This window comes from Dreissena polymorpha, chromosome 1, assembly GCF_020536995.1.
Source record: "Dreissena polymorpha isolate Duluth1 chromosome 1, UMN_Dpol_1.0, whole genome shotgun sequence".
NCBI classification, from domain to species: domain Eukaryota; kingdom Metazoa; phylum Mollusca; class Bivalvia; order Myida; family Dreissenidae; genus Dreissena; species Dreissena polymorpha.
The window spans coordinates 148,950,919-148,968,845 of record NC_068355.1 but is presented as its reverse complement, the minus strand read 5'-3'; the positions used below and the strand labels follow the sequence as shown (position 1 = coordinate 148,968,845).

The 17,927-nt window shown below is 35.0% G+C and overlaps 1 protein-coding gene across 9 annotated transcripts in view; it reads right to left on the bottom strand.

The window, feature by feature from the left end:
- LOC127855107 (muscle M-line assembly protein unc-89-like) overlaps positions 1–17,927 on the bottom strand; it is a 190,624-nt gene that overhangs the window by 20,722 nt on the left and 151,975 nt on the right. For all 9 annotated transcript variants that reach the window (XM_052390504.1, XM_052390534.1, XM_052390478.1 and 6 more), the window contains 2 exons: positions 2,079–2,219; positions 1,334–1,409 (listed from right to left, as the gene is read on the bottom strand). In XM_052390504.1, coding sequence (XP_052246464.1) covers positions 1,334–1,409; positions 2,079–2,219 — 217 coding nt within the window. The remainder of the gene's footprint in view (positions 1–1,333; positions 1,410–2,078; positions 2,220–17,927) is intronic.

Below are 17,927 nucleotides of genomic sequence, written 5' to 3'. Positions count from 1 at the left end.
CTCGCTTGCTGCTCAGGTGGTATTCTGTTTGCTGCTCATCAGCATCTTATGGTAGAAAATGAAGCCTTTAAAACTTGTATCTAGTTAGTGTAGTCTTTAATTTCATTTGATTTCCTAAGGGACTACAAGAGCGTAAAAATATGAATCTTAGTGGTAAAGAGATAAAACAGGAGTGAAGTCAGAAAAGTTGGGAATAGTGTTAGGTCCTGTTGTAGTGTTATAATAACCTCCTTCACCCTCATTATCTTCAAACAGCTACATGTATTCACAGATGCTCATGAAAACACAGAAATCAAATTGGCTAATCCCCAAAGCAGACATTTGGAATCTGCCAACAGTCTATATCCTGATGATGTTATACAATTGCTCAAGATTTCTTCTTGTCAGTTACTGAAACCACAAAATGAGTTGATAAATGGGACAAAAGGAAAGAAAACCATTCCATACCTGGACTCGTCTATATTTGAACTCCATACAACAAAATAGCAAACATTCTGGATTTGTACCATTGAACATTCTTCTTGCAGACTTTAACCACATTATATATCATCTTTATATGCTTCATGTAATAGTTGAAACTAGTACCAATTATCAGAGTTTACCCAATGGTAAAGATTAATAACTTTAACTGAACAATACTGTGTTCCAGAAAAGTAACCTCCCTTGACCTATAAAAGATTCCTTGTGTTCCAGCTCATAAACAAAATGAAAGTGTTTGTTTCCTAGCAAGTTTCCATCTTTACCAGAACGCTTCTGACAAATGTTTTATACAACTTGCTGCATAAAATTTAAACAGTCAAATATCTAACCAACTCTTTGTAACAAACACCAGAATTTCCTAGGCAAATTAAAAAGACAGAAGTCAAGACAGGTCATAAGGGGGCCCACCTTTACAAATTTATATGTTTGACACAACTTCCTATCCTAAAGAACAAGCCAAGTAGGTTTCATCCTTGACCATTGAAAAGGTCATACGAGTTTGTTTTTATTGGCACATGACCATGAATAATCCAGCATACTCCTCATCACATAGTAGCACGGGATAAAATTGATCCTAGCTCAAATGTGCATAAAGAGATGTCCCACATTAACATGTGCAGTCCTATTTATTTTTTTTGTTTGTTAACAGGAAGTCTCATCTAAAGGAAAATCCAGTTTAGTTGGAAAGCCAGTTTGGACTGAACAGTCTTATCTGGGACGACACTTTACGGACATGTATTAAACCTCTAATTCCCAAAGAAATAGAAAATTATAGAATGATCCAACAAACATGACATTTTTAGTGCATTAAATGCGACATAAACAATGGTTTAGGATATAACTCCATACTTACTCTGGTGCTGTTCACGCACATCCTTGATACGAGCACGGATTTTCTTCCGCTCATCAAAATTGTCAGAATTGCTGAGCTGAACACAAAAGAAAAAAATTGGAATGATTAATGTAATGCTTAACATTTATGGGGAATCCATTAACTAGGAATGTAAAAAACATGATACAAGTAAGCAGTTGGTAGACAAATCAAAGCAAGTATCATTTGATATGAATGTCAAGTGTTCTCCTAAATGCTTAAATGTTGCTTATATGCAGATGATGTTTTGCTTCATATAATTGAGTCTGCATATTTATTTAATGTAAACACATAATTGATTTTAAAGATGAACAAACAATGCATCTTTGTGGCAAGATTATTAGAAAATAAGAGATGTGTTTGTCAAAATCACAAAGCCCCCTACTGCACCGCTTTGAATTAAAGATTTTTTGTTATTATATACCTATAATAAATATTACTTCCCTTGTGAAAATGATGTGTACCTGCCAAATGATATAAAATAGAAATTATCTCCCTTGAAAGCTTGTTACTTCCCTTGGATTTTGTTTTTTGACCTTTGACCTTGAAGGATGACCTTGACCTTTCACCACTCAAAGCGTTCAGCTCCATTTTCCCAGAGCATGGTTCATTTCTACAACTCTACAAGTGTACTGAGGCTTCAACCTTACCAGTTGGGATTCTTAATCAGCTAAATACCAGCCAATGTTTTGACAACCCTACCAGCATACTATTACTTCATCTCTACCAGTTTGTTAAGCTCCTCCTCATCTGTGATCCTGTTGTAGTCCATTGCTGCCTGGCTAGGGGCTGTGGGGTCCCAGTACTTGATGGGGGCTGCCTTCTGATGCTGGGGGGCCTTCTCTGAGCCGGAACTGTCTCCCTCGCCCTGGAAACCATGACAACAACATTGTTAGCAACAGATATCATAATGACAACATTAAAATTAAGCAGTAATGAAACAGAAATTACTTTGACCATGGATGAAGATGCTCCAGTAATTATAAAAAGTTGACAATAATACAAACTAATGGCTTTATGATGCACAAACAATTATTATTGATGAAAATAAAAATAAAGTAAACAAGAGCTGTCACCATAGGATGACTTATGCCCCCTATAAACACTTGATAGAAGTTATGAGCTTTTTTCGAAACCTAAACGCAGATTTCGAAACCTAAACACGGACCCTAAGCTCAAGGTCAAGGTCACAGGGGTCAAAATTTGAAGGCGTATGAAAAGGCCTTGTCCATATACACATGCATACCAAATATGAAGGTTATATCTCAAGGGACATAGCAGTAATGAGCATTTTTCGAAACCTAAACGCAGATTTCGAAACCTAAACACGGACCCTAAGTTCAACGTCAAGGTCACAGGGGTCAACATTTTGTGCGTATGGAAAGGCCTTGTCCATAAACTGTTGCAGTGTTATAATATCATACATTAGCTTCTTTATTAGTGATTCTTTTACTATTTTGCATCTTAAATAATTTTATAGCAATAATGATTATCTTCACTAATTGAGGTATTATTAATTAATTTGGAGTCTATACTGGTATCAATATTTTACTACATCAAACATAAACGGGTATCTAAGGAATAGTTCCTTCAGGTAGATTACAATGTATTATGTAAATTGTGTTTAGGTTAACCTGAATTTTCACACTATATTTAAACTCTCATTATCAGGTTAGTTCTGGATAATTGCTTATCAATAAGGGATAATTGCTTATCAATGGGGATCTGGCACTAGTGTGTATTGAATGGTCAGGTTCATGATTAAGTGGACTTTTAGGTTAACCTAAAGTTTAAGAGTTATGACATAACTGTTTTTTGGGTTAGCCTGAATTTCAGGTACACCTAAAATTTCAGGTACATGACCTAAACTGTTTATTAGGTTAACCTAAGATTTCAGGTATGGGGTTTACTATATAAACCTGATGTTATATTCAAAAAGGGGTGCTTGGAATTAATTGATAGGAGAGATGTATATATCATAAATATCAAATGCTTGACTTTAGTTGGAAATGTGAAAATAAATTGTGTATATAATGTAAATAAAATGTAGTAGTAGAAATGAATGACTTTACTTAATTTCTACTAGCTCTGCTAGTTAAATGAGTTACAAGAGAGTTCGTCCACTTTATGGACATGTGGCAGCGTATTAACTTGACTGAATTATAAAATTCTAGTCAGGATTTTTGTGCAAGACTAGACTTCGAGTTACTACCATCGAAGTTCTAAATTTGCGACAATACACATGCACACCAAATATGAAGGTTATATCTCAAGGGACATAGAAGTTATGAGCATTTTTCGAAACCTTAACACAGATTTCGAAACCTAAACGTGGACCCTCAGTTCAACGTCAAGGTCACATGGGTCAAAATGTTTGTGCGTATGGAAAGGCCTTGTTTATATACACATGCATACCAAATATGAAGGTTACATCTCAAGGGACATAGAAGTTATGAGCATTTTTCGAAACCTAAACACAAAGTGTGACGGAAAGACGGACGGACGGACGGACGGACAGTCCGACCACTATATGCCCTCCTACCGGGGGCATAAAAAAGACGCAGGTAAGGGAGAACTGCAAATAGGTTGCTTTAATTGTAACCTAGATTTTTGTTAGAAAGAAGAGGGGGAGAAAAAGCTCTTTACAAGGAAAATCATCCATGGTTGAGCTATCGAATCAGAAATAGGAAAACCTAAAGACCATATAAATACCTGAAACATAATCATAAACACATGTCATGGAATGTCTGACAATGTATAGATAAGGGATACAAACACAAATATTTAAGAACCATAATTCTAGATCTCCATAATCGTTTTTGATAACAGAAATATCAATCAACTTTATATTGGTATTCATGCCATAAAAAAGAGCATAAACAGCAAAGAGTAAAGTACCTGAAACAGTTGTACAAGTGCCCATACATGGGTTCTGCTACAATTTTTAACCGACATTAGATAGAATCCATTCAATACAGTCATGCACAGTATCACATAAATGGTCCACCCTCATCCACCATGGTCCTATCTCATTTACCCATTTGATATTTTCAATCTATTGTAGTATATTCGTGTTATTATGATGCGTGAATTTTCATAATTTCATTTAATAATTTATTAGTTTATAAAATATCAGTAATTACTTCACAGATCCTACCATCCTCTAAAGCTATTGAGACAAAACCAAATCAAATTTTTGTTAATCTTTGAAATCCTATAATATGATATCAATGGATATACTTCTTTTCCTATCTTAATAAATTCAAACTTTTTCTACACACAAATCATAGGGTTGGTCAATCTTTATGCTTGAATATCTGAACAAATGAAATATTTAGTAAACAATCAAAATTATAACAAGAAGTTATCATGATGTGAAGAAATTCCCTCCATTGTTCTATTTACATAATTGACCACTTCAAAGAATCAAGGATAAGATTGTGTTCATTTGAAGATAAAATGAGTGAAATACGTAAATGTGACTGTGGAAACTTTACAATGACACAGTTGTTTTAACATGGTTATCAATCAAATTTACATTTACAAGAAATCATAAAGTGGGTCATGGTAACTCATGATATGCTTCTATACCTTGTTGTTGTTTTTCTTAAAGGAATGCCAATGTATTGTGGTGCGTGCATAGGTTATTGTTTTTGATAAATTTAGCACAATAACTATTTGTTTATAAGGAAAAAAAAACAAATTCCATGTTTGGTGAGAGAAAAATTATTTTAGCATACTTGTGATTCAAGAGGGCCAAAGGCAATAAGGTACTGACATGAGTACTCAAGAAACTTTACTGTTCTGAGCACTTAGTGCTCACAAGGTTTTACTAGTAACTTTAGCCACATAGAGAAAACAGCCAGCCTCATGGCAGCCATGTTTTTTGATGGGCAGGAGCCACAATTTACTAGTCTGAGAAACCATTTAAACAGATGCTCAGAGCTAGGTTCAAGAATATTGCGTAAACAAACATGACTTCCATAGTGTTCACATGCTTTTTTGTTCATTTCAGTCAGTGACATTGTCTTCGAAATCACATGAACAAGCTTCAAACTTATCCAAGGTATGTTTGGGACAAATGTTCTGTCAAAGTTTAATGATAAATTGGCAATATGTTTGGCCCCTTTACTGTTCACGAGCTATAAACGTAGTTTGACCTTCATGCCCTACATTTTAACGGACCTGACCAAGTTTAAAACTCAGCTGAGTTCCAGTTTCCAACTCAGCTTAGATTTAATAAGGACAAAATGTTATGACCAAGTTTGTTTCATTTTATTTGTGACTTAGTTTTTAACACTGAATGTCCCAGTTGCAAACTTTGACAAGGTATCTTGGGGACAAATGTTGTGATCAAGTTCAAAGTATAGAACTCTGCTGAGATAAAGTTGAGATTAAGTTTTGACCCAATTTCAAGAAGAAGATTGGGCAATAAATAAGGCCTCTAGTGTTCAAAACACTTTATATAAATTAGAAAAAGGGACCTTAATTTCTCTTCATGTATCTCAGAGATGTTAGATATCATCGGAACAAATGTTTTTACCAAGTTTCGTGAAGATTGGGCAAGTTTTTGATTCATCTTGATTGTTCAAAAGCTTTTTTCTTTTATTTGACAATGTGGTCTACACCCCATATGTTTCAAACTTGGACAAAAAATCATTTGAAAACATGTCTGACCAGGATTGTACGATTGAGAAATTAACGTAGCATCTATAAAGTTCAATAGTTTTTTCTTTTCTTTGACCGCGTCACCCTTGTGATCCAGTTTTGAACTAGGCTAAGATATTTTTTGGAACAAATACATTGACCAAGTTTCATGAAGATTGGGCAGTATTTGGGCCTCTAGAGCGTTCACAAGCTTTTTCTTTAATTTTGACCCCAAGTTTCCCGTTTTGAATGTATCAGACTTCATTTAGAAAAATGTTCCCACCAGTTTCATTAAGCTTAGACAATTAGTATTGCCTGTAGTGTATTCACAACCTTTTTCTTTAATTTTACCTATTGATCCAGTGTTTGACCCAAGGTGGCCATGGTTCAAACTCTGCCAAGATATCATTGGGGCAAATGTTAAGCGTTCACAAGAAAAATATTGACAATGAACAAATGATGATGAATGACTGACAGAAAGGAATCAAAAAAGCTCACCATGAGTTTGTTGTTCTCAGGTGAGCTTAAAATAATATTTTTGTTTTTGACTCAGTCCAAAGCTGTAACTGTCCTACTGAAAAAGAATTCATTGCCTGTGTGTTTGTCTCGGGTTATAAGAACAAGGATTTAATATCAAAGTTGATTTGATTGATAATAAGAAGTATGATTATAATTACCACTGTAATTGGTTGAGGGTTTCTGTGATTGACATTTCAAATAGTCAAAATGATTGAAAATCTGTTAAAGTGTATAAGTAAATTAGACGTTTAGCAGATTTTTATATCTCCAAAACTACCTGTGGCTACACTAGGGTAATCAGATTGCAATAAATCTCAGGTAAAATACTGCAGATCTTGCTACTGATAAGCCCCAGAGGCTTTCTTATAGGTGAAAATGATGTAGATAGACATCAAATGTCTGTTCACACATTGCTGGAGCAGCTTACAACACTGGCTATCAACTACATCAAAGAACCCTTGTCTTGATAATACTGGTTTCATGGTATATACAGTTATCATATGAAGGTATCAGTAGAAATATCCATAATTATTGACCCTTGTCTTTCTGATGGGTTGGGATGCTCTTGTATTTTTATGGCTGTTTAATTTAAATCAATCACAGAGTGGTCCAAAATGTACCTTGTACTTTAGAAGAAGACCAGAGGGCCCTAAGGTGCTCACCTACGACTCAAGGAACTTAACTCTTTCAGTGCTGGAACCGAATTTTGAAGGCCTTTGCAAACAGTTTGGATCCAGATGAGTGGCGTCTCATCAGGATCCAAACTGTTTGCTATTCTGATAGTATTCTAGCAATAATTGAAGAAAATGCTAATTTTAGAAATTTAGCAGACAACTATTATAGCAGACGACAAATTTCACAGCATGCAAAGGGTTAACTATTCTGAGCAGGTAGTGTTCACTAGGTTTCATACCCAGGAAGTCATGTTTTAAACAAACTATAATCATTGTTGAACTAAGTTCAGATTTCATAAATTTCATTTATTTGAATATTCTAATCAAGTATCATAATGAGTGCATAACACATGTTATCTCTAGAGTGTTACAAAAGCCAGATGCGAAAAACTTCCCTGCCCCTTTAAGCACCTTTGTTTCTAAAAGGACTGGAATCACAGCATACTAGGCGGAGATATGAGAACAAATTTCACATCAAGCTTCAAGAAGATTGGGCAATATATGTGGCCTCAATAGTATTCACAAATCTTATTTGACCTTGTGACCTACTTTTTGATCCCACTTGACCCAGTGTCAACCTCAACTGAAATACCTTTGGGGAAAATGTTCTCAGCCAGTTCCATGAAGATTGCGCAATAAATGTGACCTCTTGAGTGTTTGCAAGGCACAAGAATGAATAACAACAGATTAAATGCTATCACAAAGAGGTGTTCAGGTAAAAATACGGCTGCTTAAATAACTGAGATTAATACACTTCAAACATGGTATTCTAATAAACATAAATACCTATTAATTACTTTTGCCTTGAAACTTACTTTTTAAAACTTGTTCAGGCCACTTCCATTTAACTTTTGCCCCAAATTTTAGATGCATTTTCTTAATTTGACTGTTATGAGACTGTTATGATAAGAATACTATAAAACTTGCTAACAAATTACTTCTAGACTTAAACATCATTTTTGTCTTCAAATGTCAGTGGCAGAAAGCCAGCCAGTTTATGTGCTGCAACTATTCCAGTCATGTAAAATTTGGTTGCATTCTTCTGCTCACATAATTATTGTGCTTATGAGATGTTGTGAAGAATTCTGGCAAACAATTAATCTTCTATACTGTAGAATTCCAAAGTTTCATCATTATGTTCATTAGCTTCCTAAACATAACAAGATATAAACCTTGCATATGACACTTACTTTATATCAGTATCGTAAGTGATGCTAACTTCAAGACAATAAGAAACAGTAGGGAGTTACAATGGCATATGAAACCTGTTAGATTAGGTAAGGTAAGTGATAGTAACGTCATGACAACAAGAATATGGAGGAAAGATGTGCTAATTACATTAAAACATGTTTGATTAACTGACATAAGTGATGGCAACTTCCTGACAACAAGGATGTTATTCACAGGCTTAAGGAAAATTATGTTGAAAATGTTTGGTGCAAGTGATTATCATCTTGTAAACACTATTTGATAAGGATATTGATCAGCACACCTCGAAATTAAATATCATGTCCTCAAAAGAAATGGTATTAAAATCATGCAAACAAAATGCACAATAAGAATGTTGACTTTTTCAACTTTCATTAATAATTGAAAACAGGTGGGCATGTACTTCATGTTGCAGCATCTTCACCTTTCGGTATTTTCAACAGCATCAACCTGACTAGGAAGGAGACATGAGAGACTGTAATTAGTTGCCAAAAAGCTTCTGCTGATTGTTTTGCCAATCTGCTTTTTTCGTGGGAAATTATACTACCTTTCAGCTTTAGCCCACTGTTATATTAGTTATCAATATTTTATGTTATACCCATTATGAGTTACCATGGTAATTACAAGACAAGAAACTGATCAGATGTTAAAGATGTGAACCATTGCCACCACAAGGTGCAGAGGTAAGATAGCAGGCATTTGCTAAAGATAAAAGCCAGGGATATTCACTTGTAAACATGTGGCCAGGAGTCCATGATATGTAAACATGAACAAGGGCTGTTTGTAAAACATGCATGCCCCCCATATCGGCTCTCCGTTGTAGTGACAGCCATTGTGTGAATATGTTTTTTTTGTCACTGTGACCTTGACCTTTGACCTAGTGACCTGAAAATCAATAGGGGTCATCTGCGAGTCATGATCAATGTACCTATGAAGTTTCATGATCCTAGCCATAAGCATTCTTGAGTTATCATCCCCAAACCATTTTTCTATTTCGGATCAGCGTGACTTTGACCTTTGACCTAGTGACCTCAAAATCACTAGGTGTCATCTGCGAGTCATGATCAATCTACCTATCAAGTTTCATGATCCTAGGAATAAGCGTTCTTCAGTTATCATCCGGAATCCATTTTACTATTTCGGGTCACCGTGACGTTGACCTTTGACCTAGTGACCTCAAAATCAATAGGGGTCATCTGCGAGTCATGATCAAAGTACCTATGAAGTTTCATGATCCTAGGCATAAGCGTTCTTGAGTTATCATCCGGAAACCATTTTACTATTTCGGGTAACCATGACCTTGACCTTTGACCTAGTGACCTGAAAATCAATAGGGGTCATCTGCCAGTCATGATCAATGTACCTATGAAGTTTCATGATCGTAGCCATTAGCGTTCTTGAGTTATCATCCCGAAACCATTTTACTATTTCGGGTCACCGTGACCTTGACCTTTGATATAGTGACCTGAAAATCAATAGGGGTCAACTGCGAGTCATGATCAATCTACCTATCAAGTTTCATGATCCTAGGCATAAGCATTCTTGAGTTATCATCTGGAAACCATTTTACTATTTCGGGTCACCGTGACCTTGACCTTTGACCTAGTGACCTGAAATTCAATAGGGGTCATCTGCGAGTCATGATCAATGTACCTATGAAGTTTCATGATCCTAGGCATAAGCGTTCTTGAGTTATCATCTGGAAACCATTTTACTATTTCGGGTCACCGTGAACTTGGACCTAGTGATCTGAAAATCATTAGGGGTCATCTGCCAGCCATTATCAATCTACCTATGAAGTTTCATGATCCTAGGCATAAGCCTTCTTGAGTTATCATCAGGAAACCATTTTACTATTTAGGGTCACCGTGACCGTGACCTATGACCTAGTGACCTGAAAATCAATAGGGGTCATCTGCGTATCATGATCAATATACCTATGAAGTTTCATGATCCTAGCCATAAGCGTTCTTGAGTTATCATCCGGAAACCATTTTACTATTTCTGGTCACCGTGACCTTGACCTTTGACCTAGTGACCTCAAAATCAATAGGGGTCATCTGCGAGTCATGATCAATGTACCTATGAAGTTTCATGATCCTAGGCCTAAGCGTTCTTGAGTTATCATCCGGAAACCATCTGGTGGACGGACATACCGACGGACGGACCGACATGAGCAAAACAATATACCCCCTCTTCTTCGAAGGGGGGCATAAAAAGCAATCTGAGAACTTAAAAAAATAAAATTGTATGGGCTTCTTTATCGACCTTGGATCCAATATATCTATTTGAGTCTGTTCGTTGCTGACAATAATTCATCTGAAATGCAAAATTCAGTTAAATAAAATGCAAACCCAGCTATGTGCCAATTTGATTGTGCAATATGACACAATGAAGGCATCAAAACTTTTATTTGAGAATTGGGCTTTTGTTAACCTTTGAACAATTTTAGTTTAATGACCGTTCCAAGACGGTGACCCAGGTTTATTCTTCTATTTGTGTACTGTGAAACCATTTGTTTTCACCAGCACGAAATTTCGTCATTTTTATAGAAATGACGTTTTCGTCAGCACTTAAATTCGCCAATTCCTGACTTTGAAATAAAAATGCTTCAGTCAATATCCGATTTGTTTGTCCGAAATATATGGGTTTTTTTAAGAAATCCCAGTAGGGAAATAGGGAGGACACTTGAGAGTCACTTGCAGGAGGTGTGGCCTGTTTGTCACATGTCAATATACTAGTCTTTTGTTATCAGGTGATCAGTAATTGGCCCCCATAAGTGTATCATTATTAAGATTAGCGGATTAGTTGGACCGAATAACCGTTAACGAGTGTTTGAAACAGTGAAGCCAATTGCCAATTGGTCTTATTCATTTATTATCATCGCCAAACTAATAACAACCTTACCTTTATCAGCGCAAATTAGAGAAGATGCGAAGATTATTGGTTAAAATTAGTGTAAGCAAGCTATTTGGTGAATTTTCAATAAAGTTTCAAGAGTTTTGCATTGTAAATATATGATCACTTTAAGGGCTAGATTGAACTTTACCGGTACGCAGTTGTTTACCCCTATCGACAAAGCGCGGGTTTGGGGGTGGAAGCCCCCGATACTAAAGAAATATATTGGATAAAAAGGATTATTAGGTGTTTCACGCTTAGCAACGATAAAATTATACGCTTTTCCATTCTTTTTTACGTACCAGTAAAGTTCAATCGTCCCACTTTAAGTACAATAATTTTCTGAAGTGTAAAATTAACAATGCATTATGGGACAGTGGTTTCATATGGCACAGTTCAGATTTAATTGTAACAACCAATGGAAGAATGAGTTTAAATTAGATTGAATGCAATATGATACAAAGCAATGTTTTATTGCGTCATACTCAGTCATTAAAAAAACGTGCTATCCGGGGATTTCCTGAAAATTGCGCAAAAAATATAATTGAATTTTTGTAAACAAATACCCTACATTGGGATGGAACTAATCGCCATGATTGCTAATTTCTCTTTACCTGTTATGTTTTCAATTGCCACAAGTAACACTGATTTGAAACATGTATCGGAAAACTTGTCAAAGCTGTCAATAATTAAAATATCGATAGCCCATAAACGAAGCACAATCTATTTTTACATCTGTATTGTAGTTAACCGCAAACAACCAAACACAAATCAATATGTTCTGTATAAATTTGTAATCAATTCGGAGAATTTATATAAGTCAGGTGTTGATCACACATCATCATCTTTTAATTTCGTTTATAGTCTTTGATTCGAATCCGCTGCGTGGAGGCTGTATAATTTGCAACAACATTGAAAAACACAATACACACAATGGGTAATAAAGTTGTTAACAATTAGCGCTTATCATTACTATTCTACCTAAACGAAATCAACGCAGTCAATACAGCTGTACTGCACTCGCGTTTTTGAGCAATGTCACGTGTCAATTGAGTACACTGTGTAATCTACACCGCTTTGTGTCAAAACCGGATTAATCTTTATTACGAAACAGACGGAGTATGTATGAGTGCATTACATTGGATTTTATGGCCTCATGCCTTTGGTAATTCAGTCTTTATAATTTGTTTAAATATGGGACATAATTGTTCGTTAGGATCTTGAATTCGTCAATCGATCGACTGACGTAATACACGAAAATTAATGCCTGACGATTAATAATGGTTTCACAGTATGTTGTTTCGTAGTGTGCTGTTTTGGTACAGTTTTGGCAATTGGTCACTTGCCTTAGATAAAGGACCAACAAATTGTATATAATAAGAATGCAATACTACTCCAGCAGCTGGAGTTTCACTTATTTATATTATTTTTTCAAAAAATCATTCTGGGTTTAAAATTGTTGAAAATGCAAAGGTGAATGACGAAAGAGAATTCATAGTCATTGCTTGAATCACACTAGCAAATTAGAAAATTACCTTTTTTTAAATTTGCCATTTTTACTACCCGTAATGATTTTATGAAACAAGGAAAAACTTCAGTAAATGGAAGGCCAATTTAAAGGGATCTTTTCACGCTTTGGTAAATTGACAAAATTGAAAAAAGTTGTTTCAGATTCGTAAGTTTTCGTTTTAGTTATGATATTTGTGAGGAAACAGTAATACTGAACATTAACCATGCTCTAATATAGCCATTATATGCATCTTTTGACGATTTTAAAACCTAAAAATTATAAAGCGTTGCAACGCGAAACGATTGAATAATTTGGAGAGTTCTGTTTTTGTCGTTAAATTTTGTGAAACTACGAAGATTGCTTATATAACGTATAAAATACGCCGATATGTGTGCTCGGCGGAATAGCTCAGTAGGCTAAAGCGTTTTTACTTCAGGACTCTGGCAGGACTCCAGGGGTCACTGGTTCGAAACCTGCTCCGGCCAATGTTCTTTTCCTTTTTTTATTTTTTTCTTCAGCTTTTACTGGAGCTTTTACGATCCAATGTTTACATTTATCAATATAAAGCATTTAATGAATAAGTTAAAAAAATGCCAAAATCTGTGAAAAGGCCCCTTTAAAGTGTGGGGGGGGGGGGGGGCAAATACTGCCTTCGACTCCATATTTTTTTCAAAAGGTTCACTTTATTAAATCACTTGAAGTCAATTAACAGGAAGTTTATACTTAGGGTATGTGACTTAAGTATTAACTTCTGTTTTATTGCTCCATTATGTTATTTATTGTTTCAATTAACATACAATTAAAATTAACAGCCAAATGCCATCTGCACAAAATGTGTAAAAAAAAATGCTTCTGAGAAAAAATGGACAACAATTAGAAGTTTCTGTTCTCACACAAAATAATGTAAATTGTTTGTCAATCATGACTTTATAAAAATGTCTCTGACATGTTACTATTATTATATGTTGTGTACATAGTTTGAAGTGTTTTTGAATGTCTATTATGGTGAAATAGTTTGTTCCGATAAACCAAAAACGTGTATCAGTGAATAAGGGTCAGTGTTCTCGAAAACAATTTTTTAAAACTTTGGCTTAGAGCATTAAACATGTTCTTGCAAACATGTTTTAATGTGGGTTGTTTCTATAACTGATGGATTATCAAAGATTGCAGGCTGCCTCTAATTAGACAGACTAGATGAACAACAGATAACACCATGGTTACAATAAATGATTAATTGGTGACTGTTGATGATTATGTGTACTTCGAAGCTAATATGTAATTTCATAACAATAACTCTGTACTAGTTTTAACTAAAAAATACTTATACATTGCGTTCCCCAGGAATTTTTTCAGGCGCCCCGGGGCCGAGCGGGGGTGGGTCCCCTCCCGACGTTGATTTTTTTAAATTTAACGTGTCAATTCACATTCTGTGGTGCGTTATAACTCAAAGAAAAACAGCGTCAAAAGACGTCATTTGGTGCGCTATGACTCTTCAAAAAAATCCCCCAGTCATTTAAAAATATATTTTTTTATATTGTTTAATTGTTTTAAAAATTTTCCGCACAGATAGTAAAATCCCGACTCGAACGATTCCCCAATACATCCGTTTCAACCCGACTCTATTACTGCATACTTACTTTTTTCAAGTTTCTATTTATTACCCGATAATCCCGTTTACTCCGTTTTTATCAATCTCTTTCTGGTAAATATTTACGATAAAAGCTTTCAGTTATTTCTTTAACACAAACCTTGCCATTTTTTAAGTGACTATTTATAGATTTGATGAAATATTGCCTCTGAATATGCGTCAATCCCCTGACCTGTTGTGCGCTTGTTAAAACGCTCAATACACGCCATTTGTATGCAATAGACGCGACGTTGTACATGCTGCATAATTTTTGCGCTCTTTTTAATTGAGAAAAATATTCGACACAAAATAAATTTGCACTGCTAATTTGAAGCAAAAATATTTAACGTTGCGGTAACATTTACATTCGGAAGTGTGTTTCGGATTAAAATCGCGTTAACATCGACATACGGGAATGGGTTTCGGATCACAAATTTAATTATTCCCATTTGAGATTTCAACAAATATTAACCGTTGCGTTATAAATTCAACGATAATTTGTTTAAACACTTTACGAGTCGAATAAATGTTTTGACGGAATTATGCATGAAATTCACGTTGTCCACAAGGATCACGGCCGGTTGCCATCATCAGTCTTCTAACTATCGATTATGGGACGAAACATTTACAAGTGTGCGTAATTAATTAAACGAAAATTTGTTAAAGCGCATAACAAGTCGAATAAATGTCAGAAAAACGAGGTGAATCAGTTCTATAAATGGACATGTTGAAATATTTATGTACTGGAATTAAATAAATTGTTATCACATAATTGTAACTGGGAGTCATTTGCACAACTTACTCGCTATAATAATTAATTGTTTACCACTTGCAATTAATTTCTCGTATTAATTATGAGTCATAGGTAACACTTGTTTACAGTAAAAAGGTGTGATGATGATGCCCAAAACCGTCTTTAATGTTCTGTACTGTACTAATTACCGGTTTTATATTACTCAAATGGTACAACTTCTTGCTAATCAAGCTGCGATAAACTCTTACCGGTACTTCATGCCCGACGTCAATCAAAAATAATGGTCGATAGTTAACCCCGCCCTCATAAGCATTCGCGTAACCGATTGGACGATGTACTTCACAGTTTGACGACTGGAAAGTTACCAGATACATCCTTTTCAGCATTTAAATGACCGTGTAATGTGGCTAGAATAATCGATACCCGCGTCATGCTATTCTCTTATCAGTGGATTATCCATTACCCCATGTGGTGTTTATGGAGATTACTTGTGAAAGTAGGTACCGAGTGCTCTTTTAAAACAGGGAATATTGATACACTGATAGGGAAACCTTGATTTTTTTGGACAATCTCCACTTTCTTTTACTGAAGAATACAGTGATCGGAAAATTTCAAGCGCCCCGGGGACTCTGATTTCGAAATTCAAGCGCCCCGGCAAGGGGCGCTTAAATGGCCTGGGGAAGACCCTGTTATACTATATGAAAATATTATGATCATTCTTTAATTGATTTAATTGGAGAATATTTATTTCTTTAAATATGAAAAGGTTTACTACATTAAATGTATATAATTTCAAATTCCCAGAACTTTCTTTCCCTTTGAAATAGCGTGTGCTTCTGTGGTATCCATGAATTCTCTATATTCCTTTATAAGTATGGGAAAGGGATAAAGATCATTATTAAGGGTATCACGTTTACATATTTTTCTTAACGTTTAATCGAATTGAAATAAACGAAACGTTACCGTTTAAACAGTATCCATATGTCTGTTTTAAAAGCATCAGTGCCATCGCATTTCTTAACTGAAAGTAGTGATTATTTTTGGAAGTTATTTTCAGTGCATAACCCACTCGCGCAATGACGTCATATTTAAACCAACTGTTCTCGTCGTTGTCGAAGATTGGTTTACACGTTTTCTACTTACATGCCGTAATATTTTGTAACAAAGACGAATTAATATCAAACCCACATTTTTCCAATAAGAGTACACCTGTGTAAAATTTATTGTTTTACTTAACAAGATGTACATCAAAACGAGTATCTGTTCATTAAATTAAAAATGAATGCTGATAAATAATCGGCAGGAAAATTTCCTCACTCACTTCCTGCCGACGCGTGTCGAATGTTCAAGACGATTCGGGGCATGATAATGCAACAAATAGTGGGAAAATTTTCCCGAGTACTTAGTGCCGACGCGCATTAAATATTCGGGACGTCTAGGCCGTACATGGTGTATTGTTATGTTTATGGTGTTGTGAATAAGGGCCATCTGGCGCACGTGATACAAGTATGAGTCTTTTTCAGCAGCTTTGCAACGTCGTAACGTAATGAACTAAAATGGATTCTGTTGATATTGACTGTCGTTTAAACTGTTTTTGTAAACATTTTTTAGCACACAAAAAACGCAATCGTTTAAACGTGTAAACGTGATACCCTTTATCATTATACAGATTAACATTAAAAAGTATGTGTTACAAAATAATGAAACCATTGTAAGTTTCATAAGGATTAATTTGATTTTGTTGTTGAAGGGGGGACCTTGCAGTTTTTCAAGGTCATTCAATAAAATTTGTTAAAACAGTGGTCCAGTTCTTAAAGATTTGTATTTCCACCTTCAGATTTGATTGATTTTGCATATATGTTTCCATTATAATGCGACTAAACGCTAGTGAGTTTTAATAAGAAACAACAACTGACACAATTGTTTTCCCAATGTCTTTGATTTTGAACGACTCACTGACTGTTGCAGATTTATGGCAGTTGAATAGGAAAATAGGAATTTTAATCCCAAAGCATCCATTGAAATAGGTTAACTTGAACCAGATACAGTTGATAAACAACATTTTAATTTATACTCTTGACAACTATGGGAAAATTATTAAAGAAAACAACTGATGAATGTTGAAAGCTGAGTAACATTCCTAATTTAAAGATATGGAAAAGAACAATATGATACTTACAGTCAGTTATGTATAATTATACACATTACATTTTTAATTTTTAATAGGAATGCTTTGAATAATGAAACAGCAACCATTTATAAATCATTAGTCAGGATATGTGTATATGCTATACTGAGTCTGTCTCGTGTGAAACCAGCATTAAAGCATATGTATTGATACCATCCCAGATACGCCTGTGAAACCTCAAAGACTGATAAGGGATAATACGCTACTATGGAATTTTTTGTTTCAACAAAATCCAGACTTTGCAGAAAGTGACGTCCCTGTTTAGCCAAGCAAAATGCACTGAGGCCATTCTGGAACGATACTTCAAGCAAAAATATGCATTAAATGCATTAAGCCCAGTAATCTCTAAGACTGGCTCCTGTTATGTTAGTGTTTCTTGCTTGCAAACATTTTTTACACATGGAGCCAACTTTATATGATAATGTTCTAAGAAAATCTTGACAATCTTATCATAGTTTAATATACATTAAAATATAATAACAATTTTGCTATATCATGCTTTTATATGATTTATTGCTAAATCAAGGTCATGATCAAGGTTATTCAACAT